Here is a 14,834-nt window from a genome sequence, read left to right as displayed (position 1 = left end):
AATTAAACGAAATAAACATTTGAAATATATGAGTTTGTATGTAATGTATGAATATAATATACAAGTTTCACTTTTTAAATGGAATTACTGAAATCAATCTACTTTTTCATGATATTCTAATTTTATGACCAGCACCTGTACAGTTAAGTTTACTGATCTTTTTAAGTAGGTCAATTTCATTTCCAAACATGTTGAAGGTTAATATAAATTAGCGTTACTGGCAAACAAAGGATGATGATGTTATTTTTGGTAGCTACAGTAATTAACCCAGAGTTTGGAGGACTGAGGACAGAGTGAATTTCAGACAACAGTATAAAACTAAGTGGTTTATTTACAGTAGTAAAAGGCAAAGAGAACTCAGAATGACAGGTTTGACTTGAGAAACATGGAAGGTAGGCTGAATCTTCAAAGATGAGGGAAGTTTGAGTCTGATGGCTAGGGAGTAATTATTCTCTCGATGGGATATGGACCAATGACTGTGGGGGCAAGTTTCCTGGGAGTATCTTTGACGTTGCAGGTAGAGAGCGATACCTCTGGTCCAACATACGGAGGAGCTGAGGAACAAATGTCTATCTGCAAACCTCTTTTTCTGCTCGACCGCTCTGAGAAGAGCTGCCGTAGTTTGGTGCCAAATCCTGTGACCTTGTTGCAGATGGTGCTAGACAAAGGGAACGGCGATTTCAGATTCCTGGCTGGGAAATAGAGGTGGTGACTATCCTAAAGAGGCTTCAAACAGGGAGACGCCAGTAGCAGAAGAGGTAAGTGTATTATGTGCGTATTTGATCCAAGGAAGATGATTACTCCAGGAAGGATTATTTTGGTTGCAACGTTCTGTCTGCCCATTGGACTGAGGATGATATCTCGAGGTCAGTCTGGATGATGCTCCTAACACATGAAAAAAAGAATTTCCATACCAGGGAAATGAACTGGGATCCTCCGTTGGAAACAGTGTCCACAGGGGTACCGTGGAGGTGGAAAACATGCTGGGGTATGAACTGGGTGGTCTCAGAAGCAGCTGGTAGTTTGGAGAGAGATACAAAATGAGCAGTTTTAGAAAAATGGTTCACAACAGTGAGAATAACTATTTCCTCCAGAGGGTGGAAGTCCAGTGACAGAGTCTAAGGTTATATGAGACCAGGGTCAACTGGGGATTGGCAATGGCTGAAGCAGACCGGCTAGAGGCTGGTTTCCACTCATATTCTAGGTGCAGGTTTGACTGGCTGAGACATACTCCCTAATGTCGTTAGGCATAGATGGCCACCAAAAATGTCTCTGGGCAAAGGTTAACATTCTGCTGGAGCCAGGGTTACAGATAAGTTTGGAATAATGCATCCATTGCAAAACCTGAGCCTTCACCTTCACTGGACTGGGGACGTACAGCCGGTCTGGAGGTCTGGTCCCAGGATTGGGTTCTGGATGAATCTACGATAAAAATTTGCAAATCCCAGGAAGCATTGAAGTTGTTTGAGGTTTCCAGGTGTTGGCCATTCTGCCTCAGCTCTCACCTTGTCCAGATCTGTCCTGGTCCGCCCACTCTCAAAGATGGAACCAAGAAAAGAAACAGGAAAACTTGACAAAGAAATGATTCTATAAAAGTCTCTGAAGAACTGCTCTCACATGAGTTTAGTGTTCACAGGGCTCCTTGAAAAATATGTCATTAAGGAAGAAAAAAACATATATATTTATGAAGTGCCTGGAACACTGCGGGAGCATTAGTTAAACCAAACTGAATGACTAAATGCTCAAAACGACCTAAAAGAGTCTTAAAAGCGGTTTTCCATTCATCCCCCTCTCTTATTCTAAATAAGTGGTATACGTTATGGAGGTCTGGTGAAGATCTTGGCTTCATGATACTAAGTCAAGGAGAGGCAGAGGGTATTTGTTCTTAATAGTAATTACATTTAATCCTCGATAATCTATACATGGGCAGAGGGACTTGTTCTTCTTTTCTACAAATAAAAGAAATCCGCCTCAAACGATAATGTGGACAGGCTCATAATACCTGAAGCGAGTGAGACTTCTATGTAATTCCTACTGGTCTCTCGTTCTGGTCCTGAGAGTTTATAAAACTTGCTTGATGGTAGTGGAGCACCGGGGAGAGGATCAGTAGAACAGTCATAAGGTCGATGGGGTGGCAGAGAGAGAGAGCCTTCTGTTGAATAAACACAGGAGCCAAGTCATGGTATGGCAGGATACCAGGGAGAGGTCAGGGATCTCTGGCGCGTCTTCTTTTTGGTGTGAAACATAAAACAGCTGAACTTAAACATTGAGCTAAACAAAATGGACTCCAGCTCTTTATTCTTTTCTCTGACCAGTTTATATTGGGGTTATGTTTCTCCAACCATGGAAAACCCAAAATAATGGAAGAAGGAAGGAAAATAATGGAGGAAGTAGAAAAAAAAAACCTCATCCTATTCGTGATGATTATTGACCAGATGGATTCTTTTAGTCTTGTTAGTAATGGTGGTTAAGGTTTGTCCCCTGAGGGCTGCAACAGACATTAGTTGCTGAAAAGGAACCATAGGCACTTACCAGCAGATCTTTGCTGATTGGATTTTGCTCCACAACAGAGTCAACTAGGACCAAAACAGGGAGACTGATATTGTGAATGCAAACAGTAGTGGGTAGTAATAAACGTAATCCAGCAGAACATGAAGAGTGACCCAGCCTTCCACCATCATCCTTCACAGTTGCTTTGAGGTGTTTGTGCTGATGTGCGACGATTGGTTTTCTTCAAATGTGCTGTTGTGAATTATGACCAGACATCCCTACGCTGGCCTCATCTGTCCAAAGGATCTTATTCCAAAGGTCTTGTAGTTTGTTTTGCTGCCATGTTTTCTTTATAGAGGAGGTTTTCCCCTGCAGCTCTTCCAAAGAAGTCATACTTGTTCGGTCTTTTTCTAATTGCCCTATCATGGCCGTTAACATTTAACCTCCTGACTGTAAAATCTGAGATGGAGCTCTTGGGTTTGTTGTCATTCCTCTGAGCATTTCACAGTCTGACCTTGGGGGGGGAATTTGCTGGGACGTCCACTCTGACAGCTGTTCTAAATGTTTTCCACTTGTGAATAATCTCTCTCACTGTAGAATGATGGACTCCAAATTGTTCGGAAATGGCCTTATCACCCTTCCCAGATTGATGTGCAACAACAACAGTTGCTTCTCTAAGGTCATTGCTGATGTCTTTCCTGCTGGAGATTATGTTAACACACACCTGTGTGCTCCAGAGTGGCAAATTCCTGCTTTTACTGCCCAACTTCTACCTTTACCACTTCTACTACTAACCAGCCTATATATAGTATGTACTTACTTTGTCCTATTGTACAGAACGCAGAGCAAATGTTAGTCCTTAAAATGTTCAGGTCCATGGACTAGAGAGTCTCGGAGTGCTCTTGCTCAAGACCACTTTTATATTTACATTTACAAAATGTCTGACTCCTTCAAACCCAAATATAAGGAAATGAGGAGTGGGTTCAGATGATTATAGTGACCATATATGTTCTCATACCTGATTGAGGTAACTGTGGCTAAACTAACAAGCTGTAACCCCAGGTAAATACCTTGGTACTCTGTTGTGATGTGGATCAGGTCGCTGACTGTTGTCTCGTTGACCTGTTTTATGATAAATCCTCTGACTCCAGGCAGATGTGGAGGCTGGAGCTTATGGCTGATGTCACACAGCAGCGAACATGAATTTCCCATCACATTGCTGAGTTTCTGCCATTGCTCAGTGTCCTTACAAAGCACGAGAACACACAGACAGCAATCAGTTTGAGTTCCCTGATTGGCAGACGACCGATCTTTCTCCTGGGCCACCACTACAGTTTTAACTATGGTCCATGTGCAAATTATCATCCTTTAGCCTACATTCTTAGTAAAAACACATATCTACAGAGCAAACAAAAAATGCTACTACAAAAAAAAACTGCTGAAGTTTAGGAGAATCCCAAGATATTTACAATAAAGATTAATTCAAGTTTGCAAACAGCGCAGGACTGATAATACTGGGCATTGAAAATGATCCATAAGCCAAATTTATCTGTATTTTTACAATTGTGGCTAAAAGACATAGAAGAGAAATCACTAGATACAATGACATTAACACAGTTTGTAGGTTTTGCTTTTGTTTTTGGAACAGTTCTGTTTTTCTTTCTCACTCACCTCCTTCCTAAATGGATCGATTAAGGCCACCACTGCTGGGTATTTGCTGATGAGGGTGTGGTAAAAGTCCACTAATTCATCCGGAGACCTCAGACCTCCTGTCGCAACTTCGTACTTCCCTTTAGACTGAGGGCAAGAAGACACTGTCTCTCCACAGCACTATTTTTACTTAGGAGATTTGTCTTTAGTGCTAATTATTTTTCCACAGTCACAAGAACGCCCAACATCTTGGATTTCATGAACATCCGATCACTCTGGATAACTTACATAGTTCACGAGCTTCTGGGCAGCACAGTTCAGCGCTAAATAAACGTCTGTTCCCAGCGCCACTCCAAGGTTTGTGCAGGCCTCAGCGATCAGATCGAGAGGCTGCTCGGGTCGATCGTAGCTCGCAGCTGGCGCGCCGCTGGCGCTCACGAAGGTGTGGGTGGCCTTGGAGCACACAAGATTCATCTTTTTAAAGGAAATCTAAGTACTCTGCTTTTACAGATCCTGTTGTGATTTAAAAAGAAAAAACAACTAAACATTAACACGCATTGTTCCTTACATCTCCGCTCTTTGAATCATCTGTTTAAAATCAGCCCAGCTAAGGCTACACATAAACGACAATAGATAAATGTGTTTACCATGAATTAAATGAGGTCATTGCAAGGTTTTTAGAAGCTAAGCGCGCACAACTCAACTCTCCACTTCATGTCATAAATGTAAGTTCTGGGGGTCGTTGAACAATGCAGGAAATAATTCTCTGTGCGGAGTAGAAAGGCCACATAAAGGATTTAGAGGTGAAGTAGGGCAAGTATTAAATGCTTTAACAAGCATTTTCAATGTCTCCTGGCCTGCATTACATTTATTAGAAGATTAGTCATAAAGTTTAAATAGTAATGTCCTTTTTTATGAAACCTTAGTAACATAAAAAAAAAGCTTTGAATCCTGCGTCACTTTTTACAATCATGTGTGTCATCTCGCAGAGAATACAGCGGCGTCCCTCACCCCGGCTTTTGTTGAGGCGTTCATTATTCTCATCATCTCCTTCTGTAACTCAAGGGTCCTTCTGATGGTCTGTTGGGGAAAATCTCAGTTTGGTAAGTTTCACTAATGCAAGTTTATCAACCATTTAAAAAAAAAAGGGTGGAGAAAGAGCTCTAACTTCACAGTCAGTAATGAAATATGGAAGCTGACAGATTAAGGAAGAGTGACGTTGTGGGTAAATACTTGTTTGACTTTTTGTCCCATTCTGGGGACAAGGATGATTTCCTCCAGTAAACAGAGTTTTCCAGGAGATGTTTTCCCACAGCTGAGCAGAGTGACCAGGGGGACGGGGATGTGGAACTGCTTTGGGGCCTGAACAAAACAGCTCAAATCAGTCATTGTGATTCACAGTGTGAGTACATATTCTTTAATCTATTTGTGTTTTGGTCAAACCTTTTGGTTCCTCAGATCAGCTACGTATCTGTAAAGAGGAAGCCCCTGCACATGCGCCCCAGCTTTGGCCACAGCCAGCGACACTGAACCAATGGCCATGCTCCCACGGAGAACCGGCTTCGGTGGTTCTGCTGGACGAAATGGCTTCTCTGTTTCACGACTCTTTTTGCCTTCAGGAAGAAAAAAATTAAAAGCGAACTAAGAACTAGAGAACACTTTTTCTTCAAGCTAAAAGTGGTTACAAATAGGTTTTGAAGAAAAAAAATCTGAGCTCTGATACAGTGGGAGTCAATGAGAGTTTGGATGTGTGCAGGCTGAAATCTGAGGGGTATTTGAGAATAAAACACAAGTCTTATGGCAGTGAGAGACAGTGAAAGAAGGCAAAAATGGCAATATTTTGGTGTGTAAAATGTATAAAAAATGTAATGTTGTGGGAGTAAGAAATGTTTGTTTGCAAAAACTTTAAAGAGTTAGACGGCTCAAACGTTAGAGTGCAGGACATCCTCATATTCAAAGTGGAATATTTTGTGGTAAAATCCTCAAAAATGATCAAAATTAAATTTTGATTGTGTAAAAATAAACATAAAACATTAAAAGCCACTCTAATCACAGAGGACCCCTTAGATCCACTACACAAACTGGCGCTACAAAGTCCCTCTGGTTAGGAAGAACTTTTATAAAAAATCTTTTGCACCATCTGCACTAATGTTTTTAAACAAAACTAAATAAGACACAACTTATTGGTTTATATGATAGTGTCTTTTAATCATTTTGCACTTGCCTATGTATGTTTGATTGAATGTGAAATGTACAAGAGCATGTCAACGAAGAATTTCTGCCACAGCTGCGGCAGACAGTAAAGTTTTAAAGTTAATCTAATCCAAATGTCAGTTCAGTCGTGTGAAGTCAGACTCATCGTGCTCCAATTAAACCTCCGACTTCTGCTGGGAACTATGTCTGAGCTACAGAGCGCCAACGAGGGCTGGATATTTTCACTCATTTCACTCCCCAAAATCCTATTGTTGTGTATTTAGGCATTTTTCGCAATTTCTTTTGCAAATTGTGTTTAGATGTACTTTTTGTATGAGTTTTTCCAAAGTTGAGGGAACTTGCCAAATAATGACATTGGTGCTTTAATGCTTCTACATTCTATGCTTCTACCCTTAACTATGTGTATGTGTATATTATATGTATAACTAATGACGCTTAACTACTGAACAAAAATGATTTCAAATTACTGAGTGGAATATGTTCAATTGACAATAAAAAACAAAAATTTAAGTCTGCTTAAACAAACATCCCGATCACAGCGCTTCAACATTAATGAACACAGAAACAAATCCTTCATGTAGTCAAATATTTATCACGAGAAAACTGCTCATAGAGTCCTTGTTCTCCAGCAGGCAGCTCCATGATCCTTTTGTGTGGGGTTCAGTGTTTGGCAGAGGGATCAAATTTTAAAGCTGTAGAGTGATCCCAAACTCTGCCTGATGAACCCTTACCGGATCTGATCTTGTCTTTAGTCTGTGTTGGCGGTGGAGAAGGAAGCTCCAGCTCCTGGCTGCTCGATGTCAGACTCTCCTGCTTCTCTCTGTCCCGAGTATCTTTCTCCTCCTGGAAGCAGGTCCTGAAATAATTGCTGTGGAACAGAAAGTAGAAATTTGTTGCTGTGTAAACAAAAAGGCCTTCAGGCCAGACTGTGCCTTTAGGCAGAGCTCTGATCGCTTCAATTCATGGCATGGATCAAATTTGATGACGTTTCGCATTGAAGTCGGGTAAATATAAACCATTGTTGCAGCTCATTGGTGTCAGTGATTGGCTGTTTTGTTCTGGGCTGCGAGGAAACGGATTCTCTACCGTCACAACACAGGCAGCATCCATCCCACCCTTCAGCCATACAGTAACTCATTAAGCTCTACCAATGTGTCATTACACATAATGCAAATAACAAACTGTAGGAGCAGCTCAGTGCATTATGGTGATATGATAAGCTGTGACAACGGGCACACCAAAACAAAGCGTTACCCTCGGCATGAACCCGCTCTGGGAGGTCAACATTCACGCAAACTACAAGCCACCCAATTGCATCGTGCACTTTTTTTTTTCACCCCCCCCAATTCACTTGGGCTCAGTTTAAAAGAAATGACAGGAATACACCCCTCCCCCCACCCCCAATCAATCAGTTCAAATCTCCGAGCGGTTTAGTTTGTTGTTCGCAGCAGATTTGAATTTCTCATCCATTCAAGCAAACTGCAGGTGCTTTGTCACATGTCAGCAGTTGCCTACAATTTGAGCAATAATTACACACTGATCAAAACTAAACAGAACAATTTCCTACGAGCATTTCATTGTCTGGGCAATCGCATACAGATGTACATGTTTTCCGTCCCACTCTGTGACTTGGAATGTTTGATACCTGCTAAATTGGCAAATTACCAGCACAAAGACACTGATGAAAAAAAAAAAAAAAAGGACAGCCACGGGCAGTTTTAGTCCTCTGTCTCAGGTATTTTGTAATTTAAACGATAAGCAAAACAGATTTTTTTGTTTTTGTTTTTGTTTTTTGTTTTTGTTTTTGTACACAATTTAGGATGGAGATTTGCATAAAAGAAACATCTGGAGGGTTTACTGTTATGATCTGAATATTTTGACCTGCTCCTCTCACACAGTGGTAAAATAAACCCTCAGCTCGATGGCAACACACCAACACAGTAACCAGGCACTGAGGCGTGTCATAAATGTTTCGAGTGAATCACTCGCGCCTGTATTTCTTTTATTTTTTTAAAAAAGTTTATTAGAAGTGTGTTTAAACTTGAATGAATGAGAATCTCCACCCCGGCCATATGAACGTGTCATTTCCAGCAGTTCTAGAGCGTGTCTGTGAATCATCGGTAACTGTCCTTGAAGTGGGAAGGTTCACGTTTTGTTGTTTTGTTGCTTTCTCGAATCACTAAAAAGAAACCCATAATGCAACTCTTCTGTTGGTGTTTGTTCACCGAGATATGTAAAAGCTTCTTCGGTGTCCATCAAACTGAAAAGTCAAAGTGAGCTCTTGTTTCATTGGCTACTTTTGTCTGAGCTAAAATAAGCGAACCTGCTTTAAAACCTGATTAAATTTGAATAACTTGGAAGAGAATGCAGCACATTGAGCTGGACTTTATTTACCTGGACCTGATTATTTTTCCTCAGAGCCTTCTCGGGCGACTTGTTTTAACGGATGCTGTCTTTTATTGAACTGGGAGAAACCGAAAAGCAAGTTTTAAACTAATCGAGCTAAAATTCAGCTAAATTGTCAAAATACCGTGTGTGTGTCAGGAAGGGTGGAGAGAGCGGCGAACCCAATGCGAAGACTCATCTTTGATTTAAGGAAAAAATATATATATATATATATATATATATAAATACATTAAATAAAAGAACAAAACCAAAGGCTGACGGGACAGCAAAACAAACCATAACAAAAATCCTAAGTAATACAAAAAGACGAGGCATGGCATGGCATGGGAACAAAACAGTAAGCACAGGAGACAATGGACCAGTAAGGAAGTGGGGAAAGTGACCAGATTTTAAAGCAGAGGGTAATTAGGGGAAGTGGGCACAGGTGAGTGATTACAACGAGCAACAGGTGAAGATGGGCGTGGCAGGAAGACAAGAGATAAACAGAGGAGAAGTGAATGATGACAGGAAATAAAGACACCTGGAACAAAAAAAACAACAAAATGAAATGAAACTCAAAAAGAAAAACAAGGAACCAAAGCCAAAAATAAACTCAAATCATAAGATACTTTAAAAAGGAGCTAAAATATTACAACTTGTTGCTAGCTTCTGGTATTGTTCCCCTCAAAGGCAGTTTTTACAGATGTAAATGCCATCTGCACCATTTTATCACAGCTCTCATGGTGCAAATACTTGCACCAATTTCTCTGTGGCTTTTGAGTTTTCCACGGTGCGTTTTGTTTGAGAAGTATGATGATACAATTTTTTTTTTTTTTTATCTGCAAAAGGACGCATCTGCTTGAAATGTTAGGACTTTCATTTTATTACCCTTATTAGTGAAATTTAAATACAGGGCTCCATTTTTTTTTAGATTCTCTCTCTGCAACACTTGATATAATCATGAGCCCTGCCCAAATAATACAAAAAAATACTTTAGATCAATGAAATCTCAGTCAGGGTTGTAGTAAGATCGCCTAATGTGATTATCTGCAAAAAATCAAATGAGATACGATGCTCCACACCTATTTGGACCATTTTAGCAGATAGTCAATTTAAGCTGATTTCATTTTATTTTAAAATCTTCTCCCTGAAACAAAGTGTCGGTCACGCAAAATGTGCAAATATAATTATTGTGGCTCCAAAAGAAAAAAAAAAAAAGGGCTGTTTGATCCACACAACACCTGTATATGAACCAGTGGAGCACCCAGGGGCGTTTAAGGCTTGTCCATTAGAAAGCACATAAACTCTACCTGAGTCTTTGATCGGTTTCTGATTGGTCACAGGGGTTCAGATCTGTCAGCAGGCTACTCAAAGCTCCGTTGATCCACAGGGCGGCGGTGGTCACGTGATCAGCTCTCTCCTGGCTCTCAGACGCCTGGTCCACGGACGTCTCCTTAGGTACCAAGTAGCTGGCCACTGCAGCTGAGGACATGCTCTGAAAACCAGAGAAGTTAACGGCCGTTTAGTCAAAACATGATTAATGATGTCTTACAAGCCATTTGAGCTTCTTGTCCTGGTTAAACTGAAAGGATATATATATATATACATATATATATATATATATATATTTGCTTTCTGTTCTACTCTCACTGGAATAAACATGGCAAATAAAGAGACTAAACAAAGGAGGATAAGGATATGACTATATGTGCAGTGCTGGAATTAACCGTAGTGAAACTGACGGCCAGTTGAGACTTCACAGACGTCTTCATCTGCTGCTCTTTTTAACCTTCATGTAAAAGAAAGTTTTTGGATTTGAGTTTGGTGGTTTCGATCGTGTTGTAAATGAATTTGAATTGAACCGGTTTGTTTTTCTGCACCTATGAACTACTTTTGTTTTCAAGTGATGCTAATTAAAGAAGCAGAACTGATCTAAATCCCTCAATTTCCAGCCTTCTGTAATCACGGCTCACTCTGTCGCCCAACGACTGCTCGTTCACAGGCAGCCTGTGGGGCCAAAACGCCTCTGAGCCAACGAAGGTAGTCACAGAGCTGAATTGTTGAGGGGCGGCGGTAAAGGCAGCACTTCTCTCTTTCCAGTGACTCGGTTCTCAGCTGATTCAGAGAGCTGTTTTAGAACCACATTCTGATGCAGCTCTGGTCTTTAAATCCCCCCCCCCAAAAAAAAAAAAGAAATAAAAAAGCCTTTTTTTGCACCAATATGATGTAACCAACTCATGAAAAAGGCTTGGAAATTCTGCCATGAAAAACAATGGAGGGTTGTACAAACTAATAATCTTATTTAATAAAGTTTTTTTTTCCATTCATAGTTAACTTGTGACATTTTTCCCTTGATTTAATAAGAAAAATGTTGTTATTTTCTTGGTAATTTCATTTTTATTTAATGTATTTGATGCGTGGCAGTGCAGAGGATGGCCTGGGCCTCTGTGACCTGACTGTAGCTGCAGTTCACCGTGTCACGTTTAGTCTTTGTCGTGATACAGCAAAATTTAAAATGGCAGTTGTGGGTCACAGTCTGTTCGTGGATTGCTCCTTTTTTCCTTCTTTTCCTCAGCTGTCCTGTCACATTAGAGCCTCCTCTTTGTCCCGTACTGTCCCTTTAAATGGTCACATCTTTAATGAACCGCGTGTCCATATGCTTCGAATTTACCCTGAATGAACACACTGCACAGAGTATTTAGGGGCAGGAGCGTCAGCTGCAGTCGGATCAGTTTGTCCGGCTGGAATAACAGCGTTTGATCGATTGAATTTTACCTTTTCTTTGTTGCAGACGGTACACAAGAGCTCTGCCTCAATGGAAAGTTGTCCTCTGGCATCAAAGACCTCCCTGCTCCTCAGCCGGCTGATTCTTGGTGGAGCAGAGAGCTTTAGGAAGTTCTCGGCCTGGAAGACAGTTCACAGTAAAAATTGTCAGCCGTAGAGGACTTTATGGACATAATTAACCAGGAGCGGGTTGTTTAACACTGCAGGTGGCTCTTCTTGGAGGGTTTTCCTATCAGAGGCTGTTTCATGCTTCGCAAAGTGATACTCTGTCTACTTTAGAAGTTGGGAAGCGTTTGCCTTTAGGACGGAAAAAGTAAGGCGAGCGTTCACGTGCAGTTGGGAGCCAATAAGGGAGAAGGCAGTCGTCTTCCTTTCCTATCAGCTCCACACTTTTTTTTCTTTAATTAACACAGTGTGAAAGTCATCCTTTAAATATGGAGATCTCAGAAGACCCCAAAACCTTTATTACAAACATCAACTGTTTGTTAAATAATGTTGACGCACAAAAAAAGGCAGAGGAACTCTTTTGTTTTTTCATTTTCCTAACATTGTTTCAGTTCAGTGACGTCACACAGCTCACCTCAGGTCTGGACCACAGCAATACCTTCATTCTTTTCTTTCATTTTTTTCTTTTTTAGATTTTCTTGCTGGGTTTGGGATCATCGTCCTTTTGCATCATGACCCAATTTGGTCCAAGCTTTGGGACAAATGGCTTCACATTCGACTCCAGAATCCTTCACAGAGGAGCTCATGGTCGACTCACTGACTGACAGGAGCCCAGGTCCTGTGGCTGCAAAACCAGCCCAGATCATCAGCCCTCCACCACCGTGCTGACAGTCCGTATGAGGGGTTTGTAATGATTCGTGATGTTTTTTTTGCAAACTTACTGGGACATCCACTCCTGGGAAGACTGACGTCTGAAAAGGTTTTCATTTGTGAATAACTTTAGAAATGTACAATAATGAACTCGAAAATTGTTTTGGAAACAGCCTTAGAGTCTTCCCCAGATTAATGGGAAGCAACAATTACTTCTCTAGGGACCAGTTCACACTGAATGACAACTCGGCTAGGATGTTAAAAAAACAAAAACAATCTGTCAGAACGTGGGGGGGTCTTCAGATTAAGAGTGCAGTGGGTGCCTTCTTATGCGTGATGACGGCGAACGTTCAGTGATGGAGGGTTTTGAGTCTGCACAGAAAGTTTGTCGCAAGGTTGTGGTGACAGCAAATGGGTCGTGGGTGGAGACATGGGGAGTGTTGTGGCAGCGGGTTCCACGATGCGGGGCTCACACGCACCGGTGTGTATGAAGCAGGGCTGACCACGCTGGCTTCACGCCCTCACTGTGCCGGCAACGATCCAAGTAAGGTATCGCAACCCTCTTGTTGCTCTCCATAGAACTAATTCGCTCGTGCTACGCACCCACCGTGCCACTGCAAGGGCCAGTTCATGCTCCGAGGAGTACCGCGCCTCATTCAGCCACTGGTGGTGTGGTGGTCCCTCCTTCAAAGCCAGACTGACACTGGTGCTGGAGGCCCAGAACCCCCCCACCCCCCCATGGCCATACTGTATATGTAGAAAAATTCCACAGATCACGGATCCAGGAGAGTCATGCCAGGACGGGGCCTGGGACGTGGTGTCGATCATGGTAATACCATTTGGGTATGTGCTGCTGACAGAGAGCGGCGGGGGAGTAGGAAAGCATGCTGGGGGTGCGAAAAGCAGCAGGGAGAAACTATTTGGCGAGTACCGAGATTAGCGTCACGCCGAAAGAGGGAATTTGCCGCGATCCAGCCACGTTCTAACAGGTTGTGGAGAGCAGGGCAGGGTTGTCATCCGGTGTGAAGGAGGCCTAAGGTCGTTGCTGCTGTCTTTCCACCTTGGCGTTGTGTCAGGCGCTCACTCACGCTTACTGATGATGGCGTCAGACTCTTAGGTCCTACAGAGGCGATAAGGATAAACAAAAATGGAGCTCAAGTTGTCCTCCCTGGCTACCTTATTGGAACCAAGTCTTTTATCACGTGCGTTATCTTAGAACATTCATTGGAAAAACAAGCGTCGCTGCCGTAAAAGTTTCAATGAACAAATAATAATAGTTTCGTTCTGTTTCTGGCCTCCGTCCGCCTCCTCCACAGCAGCCTGGAAAGCGGCAGGTCATACGAGGAAACTCAAACGCGGCCCATCTTTTTCAGGAGGCTGGAAGGTTACAGGGGTGTCAGGGTCTGACAAAGAACAGGAGCGTTGCAGAAAATGACTTTTTCTCCTTTATTTTCCTTCCACGTTTTCCAGTTTCCAAACATAATAGAGAAGAACTGCTGTTTAGAGGAAACACATTGATGACCTTTAACGTGTTAGAGGCGCTCCCTGATTGGTAGTTTACACAGATTTCGGTGACTTTTTCTCAGCTGGTGAGTCGTTAAACACAACTCTGCTGTGAACAAGCACAGCCTAGCTTTCCTCGAAGGGATGCCTATCGCCCGCCGCCTGTCATGACAGAGTTTCGAACAGCCAGAGCTCGCTTTTTACGGAATATTTTCTGGTGCTTATTTGTCTTCCTCCCAAATTGCGGCAACCCCCTCTCGAAAACAAGCCGAAAGTGCCGTGTCAAACCCGAGGACAGGCTCGTACCAGGTACCCGTGAACGTCTTCGGGCTGCCGGAGGAAGAGCTCGTTCAGAGCCCTCTCTATCACCGCAGGAAGGCCGTTCAGCCGGCAGAAGTCCGCCGCAGCGCTCCTCAGCCTGCCGAAGTCCGGCTCATCCGCGGACACACGCTCCGCAGACCTCGGAGGATACATTTTTTTTTTTTTTTTTTTAAACGTCGTCAAATAGTTTCCGTGTTGTCTGTCACCATGGGAACGGCGTGTTCAAGTGTCGCGGGGAGCTCAGGAAATCAGAGCGCCGTCGAGGCCAGCTCTGAAAACAAACAAACAAACAAACAAATAAATAAATCTAAAAATGAAAGAAAGCGACAGAGGCCACCCACTATTATTACCAGTTTTCCTTTTTTTTTGTTTATTTATTTTAAACCTGCCCCTAAACTTTGTGTTCTTTTAACCATTCATGTATCAAAACGTCTGGCTCAATTAAGTGATAAGTACTAAGATATTTGTTTATATATATATATATTCTCCATAGAAATATACTTAGATCTCCTCAATGCCTTCAAAATCATTTTTCTCTTTGAAATCTGCTTCATCAAACTATTTTTGCCTCCTTATGCTGCATTTAGTATTTAGCTAGCTTTTTGCTACTTTTTGCTTCTCACTACAGTTTTGCTACTTTTAGCTTCTAGCTATCATTTTGCTACTTTAAG

General features: G+C 42.1%; 1 protein-coding gene across 1 annotated transcript in view; it reads right to left on the bottom strand.

Annotated features, from left to right (window-relative positions):
* Positions 1-14,316, bottom strand: part of eno4 (enolase 4) — an 18,928-nt gene extending 4,612 nt beyond the window's left edge. Inside the window, exons 1-10 of the mRNA XM_025007105.2 lie at positions 14,149-14,316; positions 11,515-11,643; positions 10,050-10,234; positions 7,086-7,222; positions 5,584-5,753; positions 5,374-5,502; positions 5,152-5,220; positions 4,429-4,593; positions 4,162-4,287; positions 3,561-3,735 (exon numbers count right to left, since the gene is read on the bottom strand). Of these exons, the coding sequence (XP_024862873.1) occupies positions 3,561-3,735; positions 4,162-4,287; positions 4,429-4,593; positions 5,152-5,220; positions 5,374-5,502; positions 5,584-5,753; positions 7,086-7,222; positions 10,050-10,234; positions 11,515-11,643; positions 14,149-14,316 (1,453 nt within the window). The remainder of the gene's footprint in view (positions 1-3,560; positions 3,736-4,161; positions 4,288-4,428; positions 4,594-5,151; positions 5,221-5,373; positions 5,503-5,583; positions 5,754-7,085; positions 7,223-10,049; positions 10,235-11,514; positions 11,644-14,148) is intronic.
* Between the last annotated feature and the right edge of the window lie 518 nt (positions 14,317-14,834).

Source organism: Kryptolebias marmoratus, linkage group LG22, assembly GCF_001649575.2.
Source record: "Kryptolebias marmoratus isolate JLee-2015 linkage group LG22, ASM164957v2, whole genome shotgun sequence".
NCBI classification, from domain to species: Eukaryota; Metazoa; Chordata; class Actinopteri; order Cyprinodontiformes; family Rivulidae; genus Kryptolebias; species Kryptolebias marmoratus.
This window is presented reverse-complemented; position numbering and strand designations above follow the sequence as displayed.